This window comes from Numida meleagris, chromosome 1, assembly GCF_002078875.1.
Source record: "Numida meleagris isolate 19003 breed g44 Domestic line chromosome 1, NumMel1.0, whole genome shotgun sequence".
NCBI classification, from domain to species: Eukaryota; Metazoa; Chordata; class Aves; order Galliformes; family Numididae; genus Numida; species Numida meleagris.
The window spans coordinates 77708878-77730473 of NC_034409.1; the positions used below are offsets into that span (position 1 = coordinate 77708878).

A 21596-nucleotide genomic window follows, 5' to 3' on the forward strand; every position below is an offset into this window, starting at 1 on the left:
TGCTTCCAGGCACAGTGTTTATTTGCTTTGTTTTTGGTATTTCTATCTAATGGCTTCAGTCATGCTTTTCCTGGGGAAGACCCCCTTAGCTGGTGAATTAGCAGTCCCACACGAAGCCCATTAGAGGCCAAGCAGGAGGTCTTCAGTTCATGGCAGCACTCAGCCCTCTGGTGCATTAGTGAGGCTCTATTATCTGAGCAACAAAAAATACAGTCAAAAAACAATAAAACAGGAGAAGGGATGGAGATGGGAGAGTTTTTACACCTGTCTTCATGGAAAAATCCACACAGTTTGCCAGGCCTGTCATTCGCGAGGATAAGCTCTTTTATTCTGGACTTCAGATGGGTCCCGGTGACGTAACAAACACAAATTCCAGCTTCCATTTGGTGCTGTGGCAGCAGCTCCTCCCTCAGCTGTACAAAACGCCTCGTCTATCAGCATCCCAAAGGCAGATGTGTTCCAGCAGAGCTGGCAAGCTCCCTGAAGGACTTTGTGCACCTGTTTCACACACACCTACGTGACACCACACTCAGAAGAAACACCCCAACAAAGAGGTGTTTTTAATGTGGAGTTGAACCCCTTTTTGCTGCTGCATGGTGTTCTTGCACCCAGGTTTCCAGCTTGGTGAAAAGCAGAGGCAGGTCTCTCAGATGAACTCAGAGCTCATTACCCCTCCTAATGGGCTCAGAGGCAGGGGAATATGCCAGGCTAAGTGGATGGTGAGCCACAGCCTTCCTCAGGCATACTGTGTTTTTCTTTGCTTCTGTATAGCACCCATGTGGCCTGGGAGAGTGTGTGGAAGGGAAATGTCTCTCAAGATGCGTCACTTTCTAAAGGCCATGTTTCCCTCCAACCTTGGCTCTCTCCAGTCTCCCCTGTTGTAATGGGGATAGCTTTCATCTCCTGACATCACTGGGAGGTTTGGGAGATGTTCAAAGTACATCTCCTTGGAAGGAAGTGTTACACAAAAAGGAAGAATAATGATGGTGACAGAGCAGGGAGAGCAGATACATTTCCCCAGACAGATTTTACAGCCTAATTTACATTTAAAAAAAAAAAAATTGTTAGAAGCAGCAGGGAAACATCATGAGAAATTCAGCAACTCAAAATATTTCAAAGGGAGAAAAAGAATAAGGGGAAAAAAAAAGGGGATAAAATTCAGTTGTACCAAATCATACCTAGCTCAAGAAGCAGCAAAGCCTGAGCGCAGGGGGCGACCAGCCTGGGGCTGATGCTGTTGATAAACAATCAGAATGACCTATGCTGTTGTTCTTCCATACAGGAAAGGTTGGTTTGGATGCTGCAGCCCCAGCAGACCCAAGTCAGCTGCTGGCCACCGTTACATGGTGCTGGCACATTCCTCCTCCCCCTCCCAGCAGTGTGTGTTGAAGGACATAAGAAAAGCACTGCCCCTGCAGCAGTGTCTGGCAACTCTGGCGAGGCAGGTTGCCATGGTCAGAAGCACAACAAAAGCATTTCAGAGCAGGAGGATCGGCTTACTGGGCACACCTGAGCCAGATCCTCATGCTGCTCACTGCTTTAGCCCACTGCAAAATCACCACTGCTCACTCTCCTCTCAGCAAGCAATGGGATGGAAAGGACTGGCAACAGATTCTAGGTGAAAAACACACAGAATTGTGTGTTTTATCCACAGCAGTACGCACTGCTCCTTTTCTTCCCTGCCAGATGCACATCTCTGCACACCCACATTCCTGCTCAGCACCACCTGTTTTCAGGGCTGGACCCCAGCACCCAGCAGGGTCTGTACATCTCTGGCTGAGTGCAGGCAGCAGGCACCAGCCCCAGTGCACGGCAGTGGAGCTGAGCTGCAGCCTGTGCTGCAGCCAGCCCAGCCCCGCTGCCATCTCTGCATCAGCATCAGCGTTCAAAGGGATGGAAATCAAATTATATTTAGGTCAGGAATGTGTTTGAAGCAAAACTACCTATTATATTTAAAGCATCTTGTTTAGAGATTCTCTGCTGCTGCCAGGATGGCTGCTTCATGAACACTCGCTGTCTTTAATATGATCGTAATGATGCAGAAGGAGCTTCCAAAATCTGATTGTTGTTTAGCCATAAATTAGGTTCATTCTCTCTCTCAGCCTAATTAATGATGCTAAATAAGAAGCCACCTGCTGGTAGCTTGTTTGGTATCTCAAATAGTGACCAAGCCAGGGACACACATCTTGCCCAGGGCTCACGAGGGGATCGAGCCCACAGCCCTACTTGCTCATGCTGATGCACAGCCAGAGGCAAGGAGTGTTCTGCTTCTCAACAACTCGCTCAGGCAGGCACACCAGAGGGCTTGCCCCACCGCTGAGAGACCTCGTGGCCTTTTACCTGCTCATAGAACTTCCAGTTTTCACCTTGTGTCTGACTGCAGGGGCAATATTCTCTCCTCTGAAGGGGACCTGCAAGAGGCAGAGAGCCAAGCAGAGCCTCCTGCACCCCCAGGCCCCTCAGCATCCCCCCAGTGCACTGTGTGGCAGGCACATTGTGGCCAGGCACTTTCCATGGCTCCAGGAAAGGGAGATACTGCTTTTCCACCCTCCCTCCCTGGGATTCTCAGCTCCTGTGAGCAGCAGCCTGGTCAGTATGTTGGGAGGAGGCAGCACCGCAGGACAGCAGACTCCCTGATGGAGGAAGCTGCTTTTCGGGAGCTTTGCGGCCTGGAGCACCTTGTTCAGTTTTGGGTCCCTGGCTCCAAGAAGGGCTTGAGCTGCTTGAGCATGTGCACAGATGAACACCGTATTTAGCAAAGGAACTGGAAAACAAGGCCTACGAGGAGCAGCTGAGGGAATTGGAGGAGGCTGAGAGGCCTCATTGCTTTCCACAGCTACCTGACAGGAGGGCACAGTGAGCCTCAAGTTGCACCAGGGGAGGTTTAGGTTGGCTCTCATGAAGAATTTCTTCATGGAAAGGGTGGTCAGTTCTTGGAATGGGCTGCCCAGGGAAGTGGTAGAGTCCTTATCCCCGGAGGTGTTTAAAGAGAAGTGTGGATGTGGCACAAAGGGACATGGTCTGTAGCAAGACATGTGCAGGACAACCAGGGGATCAGGCCCAGCCAGCGTGGGTTCATGAAAGGCAGGTCCTGCTTAACCAACCTCATCTTCTTCTATGACCAGGGGACCCGCCTGGTGGATGAGGGAAAGGCTGTGGTTGTTGTCTATTTAGACTTCAGCAAAGCCTTTGACGTAGTGTTCTCCTCTCCCACAGTATTCTCCTGGAGAAGCAGCCTGTGGCTTGGACAGGAACACTCTGTGGTGGGTAAAAGCTGGCTGGAGGGCCGGTACCAGAGAGTGGTGGTGAATGGAGTTAAATCCAGCTGGTGACCGGTTGCAGGTGGTCTTCCCCAAGGGTTGGTGCTGGGGCCCAACCTATTTCTTTATTGATGGTCTGGATGAGAGAATTGATTACATCCTCAGTAAATCTGCAGATGACACGAAGTTAGGGGGAAGCGTCAATCTGCCTGAGGGTAGGAAGGCCCTACGGAGGGATCTGGACAGGCTGGATCGCTGGGCCGAGGCCAATTGTATGAGACCAAGTGCTGGGTCCTGCACTTTGGACACAAGAACCCCATGCATTGCTACAGGCTTGGGCAGAGTGGCTGGAAGGCTGCACAAAAGAAACAGATTGGGGGCGATGGTCAACACTCAGCTGAACATGAGCCAGCAGTGTGCCCAAGTGGCCAAGTATGATTCTATGATTTCTGCTCTCCAACAGTGACAGCAATCCTCACTTTCACCAGCACCTTCACCAACCTGCTGTGAGATGGAAGATGGCATCCTCCCTGCCCCACAATGGGCAGATGGAGGCTCTCACATAGGTGGGATGGTGTCAGGGCCTTTGGGGTTAGGAGCCCGAGCAGCTTGAGGAACCTGTTTTATTTTCCAGCTTGAACTCCAGGGTGTGGTCTCTAGCACACTCATCAGATAAAATGCGCTTCAGGCTAAAAGCAGATGCAGGAGTGGTTTGAATGTGGTTAGCAGAGCAGCCACACAGGAAGGCTTCGGAGCTGGAGCACTCTCCATATTATTTGATTAGCATGAACACAGCGCTTGTGGTCCAGCAGCCAGAGGAGGCTGCAGTGCCTTCCTTCCTCTGGACCGACGGCTTTATCTTTGCACTAGCACCAGCCTGCTACAGCTAGGGGAAAACTTACAGCTTCATTTTTCAGACTAAAAACCACTGGTGTCCTATGAGCATGACTAGTTGCACAGCACTCAGGATTACTTCTCAGTTTCTATCCTCAGCTCTTTGTAAAAGAAGCTGCCTTTCTCCAAGGTTAACCTTGAATTCAGATTAGACTCGAGACAGAACTGGCAAAGAACTTTTCTCTGAGCTGATCGTTGACTCTGACATATCAACTTGATTCTAGAAGCTCGGTATTGGATCCATCTGTGCAAGAGCGTCATTTTGGCTGGGAACAAATGTCAGTGAGGCCCCTCTGTAGCATGGGCTTCCCTCGAAGAAAAGAGAAGGGAATGGAAGCGCTGATCAAAGGGGCCCACACAGCATTGCTCTAATGAAGTGTCCTTCCTGGAAGTGCAGAAGATAGCAGGAGGCATCCAAGGAGCTCTGCTGAGGAGAACCAATGTGGAGCAAAGCTATAATGTGGGATTTCAAATAGTCCCGAAGGAGTGCCTCAAATGGGTTGTTTTCTTGAATCAAGGAAATCAAAATGATAAGCGAAGATTTCCAACAAGACACATGACAAATTGGAAGACAACCAAGGGGAGAAGTTTCCATTTATTTATTCCACTTTAAAATGACTTAAAAGCAAATTTAAAACACTTTAAAAAAAGGAGGAGTTCAAAAATCAAGAAGCTGAAAATAAAACCGTAGAGGAGGCATTACAGGGTTAGCAGAACCTAGAAAGCAGAATTAGTGTAAAACAGATTTACAGTCTCAATGAACAGCGAAGTCAGACTGCCCATGTAAACTGAGCAGCACGCAATGCTGCCCCTACCCTCTCAAACACAGAATTCTTTTATCACTTTGCTTGCTGGATAAGAAAACACAACAATTTAAAAAACCCATCACTTTCGGCTGGTAGAGAAAACATTACAAATATGGTATTGCTCTGTAGGCACTGGTACGTGGTTTTCTATGGTAAGAGAGCATGCCAAAGCAGAATTCAAAATTGCATGATTCCTCTTAAATTGATGCAACCTGGGTGTGACTGAAAATACAAACTAGTGATGCTATTTCTCTGGTAGTGCCTGACAGCAGCCCTGCTCCCTGCAAGGCTGGACAGAGCTGGGCAGAAGTGCCAGAAAGCACTGCTGGGAAATGAAGGTAGCTGGTAAGTCAGAGCTCTCTGACAGCTCAGATCCACAAAAAGCTTTTGTTACACTGACAAAGAGTGGCTGCGTGCTTGCCAAGGCTTTCACTCTGCATGTTTTGAGTTACTCTTGACCTTGAGGTGCTGAGGTGACTAAGGAGAGAGGGGGAGCAAGCAAAGGAACAGGTTGCTGCTCAGAACAGGGGCTGCTCAGCAATAACTGCTCCATGGCCAGCAGCTGCTGGCAGGAGGTCAGCCACAAGCGCTGCCCACACAGAGCACTACTTCCCTCCCCTCTGAGCTACGCAGACCCTCTGCAGAGCACTCTGACCACATCATGGAGCACTTGTGTCCTCTGAGGGCAGGGACATGGAGCTCACTAGGATCTGCAACAAAAATCGACCCAAGCAATTGGGGGGAGGCAGCTACTGGGCCGTGGAGAGGGTTAAACCAGTGCCTGTGCTGGGCATCCCGAAGCAGATTTTTAGCTTGCAAGCATCCTCACTTATTCTCCTCTACCTGTTTTGGCATGAGTAGCCTTCCTGCTCCCCCTCTCTGGTGGGCAAGATGCCTGAGATCAGCAGCTCCAAGCCCCAGTGTCCCTGTGCACAGGTGAGGAAAGATTCAGTCTTCTGTTTTACTAGGAAGTCTCTGGATAAAAAACTGTTTAAAAAATGTTGTGGCAGGAAGCAGTTAGTCAAACATATCCTCAAACATGCGTCGCCCCATGGCTATATAAACCTCTTTTTCCTCCGGCGTCATCTGGGCCACCAGCTCAGGGCGCTGACTCACTTGGCTGTAAGAGTGCGGACGCCCAGCCACTGTGACAGTGGGGTCCTCTGCCACCACCTCAAACTCCTCCTCCTCATCCTCCTCCTCCAGCCCGTATGCCATGGTGGCTGCAGCAGGAGGACGGGGAGGAGTTTCTTCCTCCGACTCGCTCGTCTCGCTCTCGGAGTCACTGGCGTTGGCACCGGAGAGAGGAGCGGCACCTCCAACGGTGACTGTAGAAGCAGAGGGCGTCTTCTTCTCATGGATCAGCAGGGCACGCATCACCTCTTCATTATCATCCAGAGCTGCCCGGCCCTCCTCACGCTCCTGGAAGGCATCCAGGTCCCGCCCTCCTGCAAAGAGACGCAAAGGAATGAGATTCTCCTCAGAGAGATTGGGGTGCTGGCACTGAAGGCTCTCTGAATCCTAATTTCCTTACTGCCACTGCGTGTCCTTGGCCATGTCACAACCCTTCTCTGGGACTGGCTCCCTTAAAAGACAGAAAGTGAAGTTTTCTCTTAATAACCTGGTGGTCTAGATGATCTTTGAGGTCCCTTCCAACCCGAGCCATTCTATGACCTGCCAGGATGACAAAGACCAGGATGGGATGCAACTGACCAGGAGGGGCAAGAGTGTTCACAGCAGCAATCTGGCTGGGCTGATTAGCAGAACTTTAAACTACAATTGATGGGGGAAAGGTGTGAGTGACAGAGAAGAGCCAGGGAACACTATCACTTTAGGAAGAAGCAGAGGAAAACCTCAGATTTGTCACAAAGGGATTTGGGAGGGCTTTTCCAATGTGGCCAGTACCCTAGCTGAAGTGCCTCTACGCTGCATGGGAAATAAGCAGGAGGTGGAAACCACAGTGCAATTAGAAAACTATGAACTAATTGCTATCACAGAACCATGGTGGGATGAATCACATGACTGGAAGACTATGATTGAGGGCTACAGAAGGGATAGGCAGGGCAGAAGGGGCGAGGGAGTTGCTCTCTGTGTTAAGAAGTGGATAGACTGTGAAGAGCTGCATCTGAGTATCAGACATCATCAAGTTGAGAGCTGGTGGGTTAAAGTTAGGGAACAGACCAATAAAGGATATCTGGTGGTTCGAGTCTACTACAGGCTGCCTGATCAAGGGGAGCTTGTTGATGAGGCCTTCTGTTGCAAGAGGCACTGCACTTGCAGGCGCTCATCCTGGTGGTGGATGAGATATGTGCTGGGAAAACAACTCAGCGGGCTGCAAGCAAGTCCTGGAGACTCCTGGAGTCTGTTGAGGACATCTTCCTGGTCCAGATACTGAACAGACCCACCAGAAGTGAAGCGCTACTGGACCTGGTGCTCACCAGTGCAAAGGAGATCATAAAGTGGTTAAGACTGGAGGCAGTCTGGAGGCATGCCTTGTTTCAGTTCCTGATCTTGAGGAATACAGGCCTGGCAAAGAGCAGAGTCAGAACTCTGAACTTCAGGAAAGCAAACTTCTGTCTGTTTAAGGAATTATTGGATGGGATCCCCTGGGAAACTATCCTTAGGTACAAAGGAATGGAACAGAGGTGACAGCTCTTTAAGGACACCTTTCTGAGAGCACAAGAGCTCTCTATCCCCCAGCATAAGAAATCAAGTAGAGGAGGCAGGAAACCAGCATGGCTGAGGAAGGACCTGCTGGTTGGGGTGAGGTATATGAAGGAAATGTACAGGCAGTGGAAGCAGGGATGGGTGGCCTGGGAAGACTATAGGGATGCTGTCGAGATGTGCAGAGATGGGATCAGGAAAGCTGCACATGGAAATGCACTTGGCAAGGGATGTGAAAAATAACAAGAAGAGATTCTACAGAGACAGGACAAGAAGCGTGTACCCACTCTCATAAATGAGAACAGACTTTGGAAAAGGCTGAGGCACTCAACAAGTTCTTTGCCTCACTCTTCACTGGCAGTCAGGCTTCCCATAACTCTCACATCCCTGAACCTCCAGGTGGGGGTTGGAGGAGCAAAATGCCACCCACTGTAAGAGCAGAGCAAGTTCAAGACCACCTAATGAGACTGAATGTATACAAGTCTATGAGGCCAGATGACACACATGTCAGGATCCTGAAGGAACTGGCTGATGTGGTTGCCAATCCACTCTCCATCATATTTGAAAAGCTATGGCTGTCAGGAGAAGTTCCTGGTGACTGGAAAAGGAGAAACATCACTCTCATTTTTAAGAGAGAATGGAAGACTGGGGGAACTACAGGCCAGTGAGCCTCACCTCTGTGCCTGCAATGATCATGGAACAGATCCTCCTGGAAGCTATGTTAAGGCACATGAAAGATGAGGAGGTGATCCAAGAAAGCCAGGACAGCTACAAAAAGGTCAGATTGTACCTGATCAATCTGGTGCCTTCTATAATGAAGTAACAGAACTGGTGGACAAAGGAAGGGTAACTGATATCATCTACCTGGACATCTGCAAGGTCTTTGACATGGTCATACATCATATTCTTATCTCTAAATTGGAGAGACAAAGATTTGAAGGGTGGACTGTTCAGTGGATAAGGAAGTGGCTGGATGGTGGCAGCCAGAGGATGGTGGTCATCAGCCCTATGTCCAGGTGGAGGCCAGTGACAAGTGGTATCCCCCACAGGTCTGACTTGGAACCAGTGTTCTTCAACATCTTTATCAATGACATAGTGAGACTGAGTGCATCCTCAGCAAGTTTGCTGATGACACCAAGGTGAGTGGTGCAGTTGATACAACAGAAGGAAGGGATACCATCCAAAGGAACCTGGACGAGCTGGAAAAGTGGGCCCACAAAAATCTAATGAGAATCAACAAGGTCAGGTGCAAGGTGTTGCTCTTGCGCTGGGGCAATCCCAGGTATGAGCACAGACTGGGAGAACTCCCTGAGAGCAGCCCTGCCAAGAAGGACTTATGTGTTTCAGTGGATGAAAAGTTTGAACCAAGCTAGCAAATCTGTGCACTTGCAGCCATGAAGGCATTACGTCCTCCCTGCGTCAGTCCATTAGGCTGCATCAAAAGAGGGGTGGCCAGCAGAGTGACAGAGGTGATTGTCCCCCTCTAGGCTGCCCTTGTGAGGCCCCAGATGGAGTACTGTGTCCAGGCCTGAGGCCTGCAGCACAAGAAGGATGTGAAGCTGTTAGAACAAGTCCAGAGGAGGCCATAAAGATGATCAGAGGGCTGTAGCACCCCTCCTATGAAGAAAGGTTGAGGGAGTTGGGCTTGTTCAGCTTGGAGAAGAGAAGGCTCCCGGGAGACCTCACTGTGGCCTTCCAGTACTCGACGGGAGCTTATAGGTGGAAGGAGACAGACTTTTTACATGGTCTAATAGTGACAGGACAAGGGAGAATAGTTTTAAACTAAAAGAGGGGAGACTGAAGTTAGATATTAGGAGGAATTTGTTTTACTCAGGAGGTGGTGATGCACTGGCACAGGTTGCCCAGAGAAGCTGTGGATGGAGGTGTCCAAGGCCAAGTTGGATGGGCCCCAGGGCAGCCTGATCTGGTGGGTGCCGACTCTTCCCATGACAGTGGAGCTGAAACTAGATGACCTTTAAGGTCCCTTCAAATCCAAGTCATTACATGGTTCTATGGCTCTATGACCATCGGGAGCTTCCTGCATAGGCTACGCACACAGAGCCCAAGCCTGCCCCCCCCCTTGCTGAGCTTCTCATCTACAAGGATTAAGATGGATCCAAGCAGGGAGTGTAAGGAAATCGTGTTATAAAACAGCACTGTTTACAGACTGTATAAGTAAGCTCCGGGTTGCACTTTGCAGGCAGGAAGGGGGAAAGTTCATTAGAGGATCATGGTGTGAGTGCGTGGGATTTATCCTGCAAAGCTGATGAAGCTCACAGCCTGACACCACACGGTGCAGCACAGCGTGCAAGGCTGTGTTAAAAGAGCTGCTGTTCCCCATGCCAACCTGCAGCCCAGTCAGAACAGCGAGGCTGGTCTGTCTGGCTCTCTACCTGGATCTCCTATCTGAAAGGGACTGTGGTTTCCCAGATGGCAGATGCAAGGCCTGTGTCCCTGTTTCAGCAAGGTTAGCTGCACAATAGCTGGGAGGGGTTTGACAAGGTTTGTGCAGGCAGGGTGCCTGCAGTTCACAGATTCAAAAGATAAAATTCTTGCTCGAGAAGTGGCTTTCTGCAAAGAACTTCTAATCCTAAGTTTGCCAAGTACTGAGAGTCTTCTTAGTATCAATAAAACTACAGGCCGTAGGAAGGAAAAAATAAAAAATAAAAAAGAGATACAGAAAATCTTATGTACAAAAAAGGCCCCAAAAGTAGGACAGAGGCCCCAAGGCAAACTTTCTCACACCAAAAGAAGCTGTGTGCAAACAATTGCTGGAGCCAATGTGATGGCTTTCTGCTTTCATGAATTAACACTGCTTGCCCTCTTTTCCAAGACCTGGGATGTGAGCACCACATCCAAGCTGCTGACACCCAAGCCTTTCCCTCCAGAGTTCAAAAATGCACTTGTTACTTTTTTCAACTTGAGACAAAAAAAATGCTGAGAAACAGATAAACTAAGGAAGTATGTCCTGCATTCTGCACTAAAAGCAAGGGGAGTTTGGGGCCACTCCTTTCCTATGGTAAAATAAAGGCCAAAAGACCCATCTCTAGCTTCATGGGAATTGGATTTTATTGTAAGTGAAGCTGTAGTAACAGGTGATGGCCACAACTACTATTATTAATACACTGGCAAAATTCTTGAAAGGAGAGAGCAAAGGCATTAGGTTGGCAGCCTTGTGTTTAGCTGTCTGCCTGTGATTCTACAGCACAAAAGACTATTGTGAGAACTGTTCCTGCCAAATCCAAGCAGTCAATGTTTTCATTCAGTGGTCCCAAATTTTATTCCTTCCTATTTATGACATGCAAGAGTCATAGGACTGTGTTCCAACAGCAATTTCAGGCTATTTCCACAAGCTCCCTCTTAGGTCTCCAGCAGTGAGGTGAAGCAGTGATGCCATTGCATTCTAGGAGATATACTCTCCCTCCATGTCCTTCAGTGTCATCTGAGAAACATTTATGCTGTGTATAGCAAAAGTCATCTCAAGGAGCCCATTTAAAGTAGAAGTGAATTGAATGCCTAGCAGAAAAACATGGGTTACAACTCTATGGCTCCTAACATCATCTGCTACAGATTGCAAGAGGAGGTTCTTTTAATCACCACCTTGTTTAATCTATTGGGATAACATTACAGGATCCATTTGTACTGAAGGCATTACATGCAAACAACATCAACAGGTGTCTTCTGACCATATTTTACATCTGCTTTTTTCATTTCCACTATACCTATAGTACTCCTCTCCTCTTTGGGTGCTGGGAAAGGAACTATTTCAGGGTCTCACACTCACACACGATTCCCTTTCACCATCTTCTCTTCCTAGGGATTATTCTATAATCCCCAAGTCACTTGGAAGACTGTATCTATTGATTTGCACTCATACAAATGATAACAGGTCTCTTTTTCCCATTTTTAGTGTGTAAGCTTAAATAGCAAACTTCGCAATGCAGAAAGTTTATACTAATGCCTACAAGATCTTAGCCACGGTCAGCCAACAACCCATCCTCAACGCAAATGAAAATAAAAGCGAAGACAATGACAAACCAACAGAAAGCAAGGACTCACCTGTGACAGGCCTTCCTACTGTGCTTCCAGAAAATTTATTTCTGATACACTCTTCATATAAAATATTTTGTATGCTGGGAGCACAAAAACACTGCTGGTAGATTTGATAGGCTTCAGAGTCACCAAATGTTAATAAATGCTATTTTCCAGCAGTGTCCCATTGGGGGCCAGCTTTCAAGATGAAACTGAAAGACCTTCATCCAAAAGCAATAAACTCTCAAGGCAGGAGAACATCCATTAATAAAGGTATAGGAAGAGGTAACAGATAATTAACATTTCAGAAGCACAAACAATTCTGTGGATCTAATCAACTGGGATTTTTTACATCTACCCATACCACAGGTGCTTCGCACAGCAGAAGGGAGCTGACAAAATCTGTAGGGTTGGGAGCAGCAGCTGTACACATAGGGTAATGTATTTTTTGCATCACATAAACAGAGCAGCACTTCTCGGTGAATTTTCTTACCATCCTTGATTTCGTCAGGATCATAAGCCCCCTGCACTGTGCTCTCCCGTAGCCAAATCGGCCTCTCCCGGGCTGGCTTTCCTTCACTTGCAGATCTGTTAATATCCTCCTGGTCCTCCATGCTGATGACAACATTCTGGGTATACAAGTCCTCATAGGATGGTCCTTTTGTAGCCCAGGCTTCTCGATGGTGTCCACCTGTAACACCAGCTGTCCCTGAACCGGTCCCAGCTGTACGTTCCTTGCTACACAAAAGTAAAAGACAAAAACAGAGCACTCAGAACAAGTTCCTTCTTGGCCAGGATTGCAACACTTAAACTAGACTATCTCCCACGGTCTGCACTAAGAACTTCAATTTTTATTTCTAACATGCGGTCCAGGAATTTCTACACCAGCTTGCTGATTTGGGCAACCTGTGGTCTCTAATGGGAAGCCGTACATAAGGCCATGGCAACTTCTAAAGCAGATGCTGAAGAGAAGAGGTAATATTAAGGATGCCGATGCACTTATATAAAAACAAATGCACAATCCCAGAATACCCCGAAATAGAAGTCACAGCAGCAAAACTTGGTCCCACGGTAATCTAGTGTTTGGCATCTGGTCTCTGTTTTGCTTTTACATAGCAACCTCATACTGCCCAAAATCCAGTACTAAATTTTAAGTAAGTCAGATGATCGGAGCAAAGACCCAGCATGTTCAATCTGTGAGACACTAACCTCAGGGCTCCTGAAGGGGTTAACTCGCCATGAAAAATACCAATCTTTGAAAAAATACCTTGCTTGAACGGTGAATGACAGTGTCCCCATAAATCACATCTCCCCCGTTATGCAGGATATCTGCACTGCCCACAGATTGCCCTGGGAGGAGTGGGAAATCCAGGCAGAGAAAGATGAGAGGACAGCTTCAAACCAAGGACATGGGCTGGGCAAAGGGCTTTGCGTGGTGCTGGGGAGCAGGGAGAGATAAGACAGAACTGTCTTCACAGCAGAAAAGCTGGAGAGAGAAAGGTGATAACAGAATCAGAAGGTAGGACAGGCACAGTCTAGCACTCCTTTGTGTTCTGAGAGGAGCTGCTGCCAGCAGATTCTCCTTCAGGCTCCCTTCTAGCTCAGGAGACTGATGAAGAAAGGAAACTGTCCTGCTTGAATCTAATGGAAAGAGGACATCAGGCGGAGTATTTTCTGCATACTGATGGAAATGAGCCGAAAATACTCTCTGGCTACAGATGCAGAAGAATGGAAACTCTCTCCTCTCCAGGTGGGGGAAGCCAACAGTAACTATTCCTCTACTTCCAAACTGTATTTCATTTTCACAGAAAAACAACAGATTCACTGCACATTGAGACCATCCACAACCCCTACTAGATGCCAGAGAATTGCAGCCATCCGACTGCCGACGGCAAAGGCTGCTAAGGCTTTCCACGGGTACCAGACCTGCCTAGGTTTCTCCTTTTGTCCAAAGGAAATCAATGATGGATGCTAGCAGTGTTCCTGTTCTGCTGCCAGCTGCTATCAGCTGAGCTGACACAAGTTGTGAGTGAGCACGGTTCATTTGCTGCTATCTACCCGGCAACCTTTCCTCCAACGGAGAAGCTTAAAATAAGGTTGCAGTTGGAGACCTGAGTAATATGCGTCTTTTTAAATCAGGGAGGATTTAACCACCTCTTGACAATCTAGCTCTGCACAATTTTTAGGTGTAAACGAGGGGGAAACACAGGTAGGTGATCATCTTTCTTCCTCAGATATAAAATATCAGCGTGCTGAGCCCCGGTTTGGATTGCGGACTGTTCACAGCCTCCTAATAGTGCATTCGCTGCGATCTGACATCAAAATACTTCACAATATTTGTGTTAGCATGTGTCCACATGCTAACTGCTTCTCTCCCACAGGCAGCCCCGCTAGGAAAGCTTCACAGCAACCTTGAATTTCTGGGCTGAAGGAAAAGACTCGTGCACATGCACTGCTTATATAACCTAAGGAACCACACAGAGAGACCTTCTTCCCAGCGTGTTATTTCAAGTGTTGGCACCTTTCAGTTTTCCAAGACAGGCATGTGTTCTGTGAAAAGCACCGCTCTGCTTCCCACACAATAGAAATCTGTGACTAGCGTTTCCCTGACAATTTTATGTAATCCACTTTCCTCACAAGATGCACAATGCAACTCTCCCCCAGCCTCTCCCTCTCCACGCTGCAGTGTGACAGCTAAATACTCTCCAGTGCCAGGAGCTGCCTAATAATACTTTCACATAGAGGTGCCCAGAAGTATATTTGAAATGGACTTTTTGCCCACACGGTATCATTTAGTGGCAAAATACTTATTCCATAATGTCAGGAACATTTCAAAATGAAGGTAACAGCTTTAAGAAACACCTACAATATGAATTACTTTAAACCATCTACTGCAGTGTGTCACATTCACCTGGAATAATGTAGACATTTCATCGACTCTCTGACCTCAGTGAACTTCGTAAACACATCCCAACTCACTGCATCATTTATGCAACTGCATCTTCAAACGTACTGCTAGCAGGAGTGGGCAGCCTCAAGGCTATGTGACCAGCAGAATATTCCTTACTACAAGAAGAGATCTTACTGTTCAGCACACTCACCCAAGGGATGGGATTAAACACCCTAGATCAGGCACCCTCAAAAGGGCAGATGAAGGCAGTGTGCTCTCCCAATAATTCCTCTGTTAGATCCAAGATGTCCTTTTTCCCCTCGTTCCAGACATTGCACAGCCACCCCGGAGCCAGGAACTGCTCAGACAGCAGCAGCTCGGTGGCCCACATCTAGCTACACTTGCTCTGTTACCCACAGTTTGTTTTATTGTGATGGAAGTTGCTCCATGAGTGGTTAAGCTGCCTTCAAAGGTGACATGAATAATTCTCAACATAGCTGAGGTATGGCCCACAGAAACCACACTGTGCAACGGGAAAACGAGTTGAAATTTTCATCTCAAGCCTGTCTAGACTACTAATTAAAGGTCCTGCAAAACAAGGATAACTCTTTCTGTGCCATATTTGAAATAAATCACTCTTTCATTTAGCTGCTCTTAACAGATTCAGCTTCAAAGGAAACAACTCATGGTCCTTGATAGCATGACCACAAAAAACGAATTCAGTGAAGATTTATGCTATCTAACATCATGCTATTCTGACATAAGAAAATGAAGGGGATATTAAAATCCATCTGTTTTAGGAAACCATGCAGAATGGCTGAGATAAAGCACGTATCTTTTGAAAACTATGCGGCTAACTCACACTCTGCCAAGATTAAGAAAATGAATGACTCCTAGGAAAGTACAGATGGAGATATGACCAATTTTCATGGCAGGTGGATGACAACAGCGCACTATTGATGTAGTTGGTTGAGCCACCATCTTCAACACCTGCAGTTGTCTGTGCCTGTGCAGAGAGAAGAGGTGGGCACTTTGTGACCTTTTCTGTCTGTTTCAAAATCAGCAAAAGTCAGTTTTGTCAAAGACTTCAGAAACTCTAGCCTCCATAAAACGGCCGTAATAAATAACCCAGGATTTGGCACTTTAAAAAAAAAATCTCACAGCAGGACTTTCATGCAATTAGCTGCATTAAATTAATAAACGTTAGTAAATAATTAAATCATCGTATGTGCTGAAGTAAGTTGTGCTCAAGAAAGGATTTTAAAATGCTTATTTATTTTGTCATTCCTTGCTCAGAGTAGCTAATCATTTACAGTGCTTTTTAAGCATTTAAGAATCAAGTAAGTGGGTGCTCCTATTTAATCATGGGACTGTATCAGGGTTCTGCCATGCTGATTTCCTGTGCACTGAGACAAGGTAGCCATGGGGAAGACTGAGAAATGACCCTCTTTTTGGTGGGGTTATCCCAGTTCTAGTACACAAACTACAGAACATAGTTTTTAAAGCAAAATTTAGTGATTCAGCCTGGGAACAAAGGCTTCAAAGACTCCCCATATCAACAAAGATATGTTGAGTGACCTTGGAAAAATCTTCTCCCCTCCATGTATTGCTTCTGTTTTTCTATCGGAATGATGAGCAAAAATTAGCTATATCCTTGGCTAGAAAAAGACTATGAATACATAAGTAATTTTTATTATACTTATTAGAAACTGTCTAGCATTAATATACGATGAACATACTCTCTCAAGGTTAGCCTGAAAGTAAAGAAAAGATTCTCCTGCTTGTTCTCCCATTAACGGAAGTCAAGCATCCCAAGACACTGTGGGAATGCTTCCCTCTGTGGTACAGATTTTTTTCTTGGGTGTTTAATTACTTTTTAAGCAGAGAGAAACACATCACATTTCACCACAGCCGACAAAACTGACAGCTCCCCACATCTTTCTGCATTATTTAAACATCATCGGTTTTTGTCCAACTACAAAAGTTCTGAAAGAAAGTGTCATTTCCCAAGGGCAGGAATGTTTTAAAGATTTTCTGACTATAAAGTGGTCAACCCCCCAAAAGACTAACAAGCAGAAGAAAATCAGGAAGAAAAATACACTTATTACAAATGATGTCTTCAATCTAGTTTTGTCACAGATGGATTTGAAACACAAAGTATAGAATGCAGTTAGCTTAGTTTCAAAAGCTGTGTGGAAGTAAAAGGAGAAGATGAAAGATAAGGAATGGTTTCAGAGAACAATGTGTGTGGAACAGCAAGTGTGGCCAAAAAGCGTTCTAGAGACTAGATGGCACCTATAGAGCTTTGCAAAATGGCCACAGTTTGCATTTCTTAAATACTGGGGCAAAGGCTCAGAATACATCCTAGCTGCAGGTGATCCACGTACCCCACCCCAGAAAAAAGTGCATGCAGACTGATTAGAAGAATAGTAATCTGCCTTGTTTCGTAAAGAAAGTGGTTGCGGATAAGTGGATGAGTCATCTTATAAACCATACATTCCTCAGGGAATTTGTCAGTGGCTTGCACCGCTGGTGCTGAACAAGTGAGTCCCTAATGCACAAGGCTTGGGAAAGCCTCGCGGAGCAGATGAACACACTACAAGGAAGCAATGTGGTCAGAGAAGACAGGGTCCGCTCCCACCTCTGCTTCAAGGCAGGAATCTCAGTGGGCTCTGGTTCGAGGACTTCATAGGCTAAGTTGACATCTTCTGTCTCGCGAAGTAGCTTATAGATGGGCTCGATCTGCTCATTAAATCTTGCCACGAGTGTCCTTGCATCCTTTTTGGGCATCACCGACTCATCCTCTTCCACTTCAGTCTCACAGAAAGTACAGCGGAAAGTTCCTAAAACGAAAAAAGTTGCTAAAGATCAGAAGAAAAGCAACAAGACCAGCTCTTTACGCTGCATTTTCAGCAGCAGTGCCTCACTGTTTGCTTTGCTTGATGCTAAATAGCTCTTCTCACTCTGACAGTCCCTTTCCACGAAGAGTGTACTTGGTTATTATTTAAGCAGAAAACAAAGCCAGCACTCTGATGTCACCCAGTGACACCCATTTTGGGGTACAGTTTCTTGCTCTGAAATGCCCAGATGTGGTACAGTACCACTATTGAGACACTCCCTAATCCCACACACTCTTTCTTGCTAGACATTTTAAATGTTATCTACGACTGAGCTGCGATAAAAAGCTTCACAATATACTGCTAAGAGCTTAAATATCATCTGTTCCAGGTGCTGGAATTGCAATCTCCCAGGCCCCCGAACCATTCAGTTTCACAATGAAGTGGCGTGTAGCTTGACACTGCCCACCCAAACTGCTCTGCAGTAACTGTTAGAACAACCATTGTCACCATGAAATTCATGCAAAAGGATGGCTTCTCCTCCTGCTGCAGGGCCACGGCAAGCAGACCAGTCATTACGGCAGAGTAGCAAAAGTATTTCCCTCATATTAACTTCTTCAAATTAAGAATGGTAAAATAACAATTGTATGCAATCAATTGTTTCACAGAGCTCACCAGGAGCTAGCAAAACAGGTCAAACAGAAAGGCAACTGAAATGGTTGCCTGGCAATGCAGTTACAAAACCTGACTGAACTCCTCCTGCACAGCAGGCCTTTTGGTTCCGTTGCTCCATCTGTGAGCAGGAACCTTAGGGAAGTACTTGCACAGTAGGACCCTGCCATATGGCCCGCTATGAGGGCAGCAGTACAGCACAATGACTTAGCCTTGAAATGCTGCACAAGAGCAAATCCTGCTGCCTCCCCAGAACTTACTTACATACACCATCATGCTCTGAGATTTTTGGATTTCTCTTGTGTGATTTCTTACTTACCCTTTCGGTGGCACCTAAAAATACATAGTATCATCTCTCAGTATCCTAATAAATAAAGAAAAAGATTTCTTTTTCACTAACAGGGAGCCTGAGGATAAGTTGTATCAGGGAAATCATAAAAGCATAGAATGGCTTAGGTTGGAAGGGGTCTTAAAGCCCACCCAATTCCAACCCTGCTACCATAGGCGGGATTGTCACCCACCAGACCAGGCTGCCCAGGGCCCCATGCAACCTGACCCTGAACAACTCCAGGGATGGGGCACTCACAGCTTCTCTGGGCAGCCTGTGCCAAGGCCTCACCATCCTCTGAGTAAAGAATTTCTTCCTAATGTCTAATGTAAATCTCCCTTCTCTTAGTTTAAAGCCATTCCTCTTTGTCCAATCACTATCAGATCGTGTAAAACGTCCCCCCCCCCTCCTACTTGTAAGCTTCCTTACAGTACTGGAAGGCTGCAATGAGGTCTCCCTGGAGCCGCCTTCTCCAAGTTAAACAAGCCCAACTCCCTCAGCCTTTCTTCACAGGAGAGTTGTTGCAGCCCTCTTATCATCCTCGTTGCTCTCCTTCGGCTATGTTTATGTCCAGCAATCAGTGTTAGGATCAGTAGTGGAGCCTGCTATATCACTGACAGTAAGTACAAACACAGTTGGAAGAAGGGGGCTGGCCCATGGTACTGGAGCATGACATAATGAGACAGGTTTGCAAGCCAGGGCTTCCAGCACCTTGCTTTGCTGCATTCACAGATTGTTGGTCTTGTCATCTCATTTTTCAGCATATCTCCTTCCCCCGCTCATAGCAGAGTGATTAAAACAGCCCCAGTTGGCTTTGAGGGCTAGACCATGCTTCTGCACGTCTTGGGAAACACATAAAAAACACTTTAGGGCAGGAAGCAGAATCAGTTCCCTTTCACCAGTCTGTAGAAATGCAATTTTGTACCTCGGCACCATCTAAAATATGTACTGCTCATTGTTACTTGTAAATTAACCCAGCTGTGCTGTTTATGGGGCCTGTAACATGTACAAACTTCCTGCAAAAGCTTTATAAAGTTTGTCCTACCTACGTGTAAAAGCTAGAACACCTGACACCAGCAGTATGCAGTGTAAAGGGTAAGTGGATAAAGTGCTCTCTTCTCCCATCAAAGCACAAAACACTGCTTACTTTTTCATCCTACAAAAAATTGCCACTATTGACTTAAGAGCAGAACAACTATATAAGAGGTCGGCCCGGCAAAAATTGAAGCCAAAGTTTGGTCTCCTTATCCCACATCTGAGGCATGACAAATTGGCACTAGTTAAATCAATTTAAAATAATTAGCACATCTCAGTTGCCATAAAGGACTAAGTCAACAAAGACAAGGAAAACTCTCCTCTTTTTACAACCTACTCCCGAACCTCAACCACAAAGTCCTGCTGCATGTTCCTGAGACAGCTCATGCTGTGAAAACATGTCCATCTGTGAATCCCATGAGTATATGCAAGAGATTAAAATCATTGGGAGAATGGTTCCAATTCCCAGCACCAAAGAATCAGACAATAAATAGAGCTCTAATGAAACGGAACTATCATGGTTTTTCTGCAACTTCCACCCCTCAGGGTTTGTCATAAGCAGAAAATAAAGTTAATAGATGAATTATGTAAAGAATCCGAGAATGAGTGAAATGACAGGCTTCCTCCATTAATATGCTGATTTTTTTTTTGTGGTGATGTAGCATTTCAGAAGAGGCGTATGTGATTAGAGAACTAAGAAGTTGGTTTGCCATGGCAGATGGCATTTATATGTTGCAAACCTCTCTGTTAGACATTAACAGGTCACAAAATGTCACCAGAGCTTTTATGACATGGCACATCGCATCAGCAGTGACACATGCTCCTTACGAACATGAATTATATATGATGAGAAGTGAAGGCCATCCAAAGCCTGAGAATGGCAACGTTCCCACTTTGACGACATATTTCTTCCTTCAGTATAGCTACAACTGATGGCTTTCCATTCAAATATGCTGCATAAGGCAGGGCAAGTAGATAACCTGGAACTTTCTTGTATCTTGGAAATACCAGCGGAGAGCGCACATATCCCGCTCAGGCACACACAAAAGCATGTAAAAATCAGCCACATGGAAGATCTCCTCATCTGCTCCCACACTCTCAAGGACAGACATACTGGTCATCTGGCTCCCAGAGGCATGCTGTGATTAAAGCAGCTCAAGCTCTGAAGTATAGGGCCAGCATATTTACAGATAATTCCCAATGACTTTATTTCACTTGAGAGAAGGAAAAGGTCAACCTCCCACACGCATTACATGCACAATGCCCAAGCATGCGTGCTACATCTGCTGTAATTCTACTGTGTGCAAAAACACAGTGATGGTACAAAAGGAGCTAGCAGAGATAGGAGACGCCAGAATTAACGTTGCTTCCACTACGTTAGCTTGGCTCATCACATATTTACACACTTAACTGGAAATGAAACTGCCCAAGGCCTTCTATAGAAACACTGAATTGTTTGTGTTGGAAGGGACCTTAAAGCCCATCCAGTTCCAACCCCCTGCTACAGGCAGGGACACTGCCCACTAGATCAAGCTGCCCAGGGTCCCAGGAACACCTCCATGGACAAGGCACCCCCAGCTTCCCCAGGCAGCCCGTTCCAGTACCTAGGAGGATCAAGCTCATATCCAGCCAAAGGTGTATTTCTTCCACTCTGTCCTTTGGGATGCTGCCTCAGACTCACTCCATTCTGATACTTACAACCTAAATTTACTCCCATTCATTTCAAACCTATGTACTGTTGTGCCAAAACGTGTACCTCACCTCAGCTAGCTTCCATCTTGTTGTTAATCCTTCAGATACATTTGCCAGCTGGTGTCCTACTAATTCCCTCCACCTTCATTTTGCCCGTCTAAACAAGCCACACATTTTTCACCCCCTAATAAAACTGGCCATCCATCCCCTTGGCCATGCTATTTATGTCATAACACACTTTCTCCAGTTTGCTCTCATCCTTCTTCTATAGAGAAAAGGCTGAAGTGTATGTAACTCTCCAGATGAGATATCCCAAAATCCCAATGGCATTAGTTCTTCTTCGATGGCTGCTGAGACCTTTTAAGATCATGGAAGAGTTGCTTCAATTATCACAAGCTCTAGCAATACTCCCAGATCTTTCTTCCTCCTTCGCAGTTTCCAGTTGATGAGCCCTATGTTTACAAGAGATGTTTGCAAAGGATGCCA

The 21596-nt window shown here is 46.4% G+C and overlaps 1 protein-coding gene and 1 long non-coding RNA gene across 4 annotated transcripts in view; both read right to left on the reverse strand.

Annotated features, from left to right (window-relative positions):
• On the reverse strand, nt 1–1661 carry LOC110399144. 2 transcript variants are annotated; one of them, XR_002438921.1, is made up of 3 exons: nt 1179–1661; nt 265–498; nt 1–193 (listed from the first exon to the last, which is right to left on the reverse strand). It is a non-coding gene; the product is annotated as an uncharacterized LOC110399144 (long non-coding RNA). The 2 variants fall into 2 exon arrangements; XR_002438916.1 differs by lacking the exon at nt 1179–1661 and having other exon boundaries at nt 265–1132.
• Nucleotides 4732–21596, reverse strand: part of GTF2E1 (general transcription factor IIE subunit 1) — a 54321-nt gene continuing 37456 nt past the window's right edge. For both annotated transcript variants that reach the window (XM_021397391.1, XM_021397394.1), the window contains exons 3-5: nt 17188–17389; nt 12150–12394; nt 4732–6408 (exon numbers count right to left, since the gene is read on the reverse strand). In XM_021397391.1, the coding sequence (XP_021253066.1) occupies nt 5978–6408; nt 12150–12394; nt 17188–17389 (878 nt within the window). In that variant the 3' untranslated portion in view covers nt 4732–5977. The remainder of the gene's footprint in view (nt 6409–12149; nt 12395–17187; nt 17390–21596) is intronic.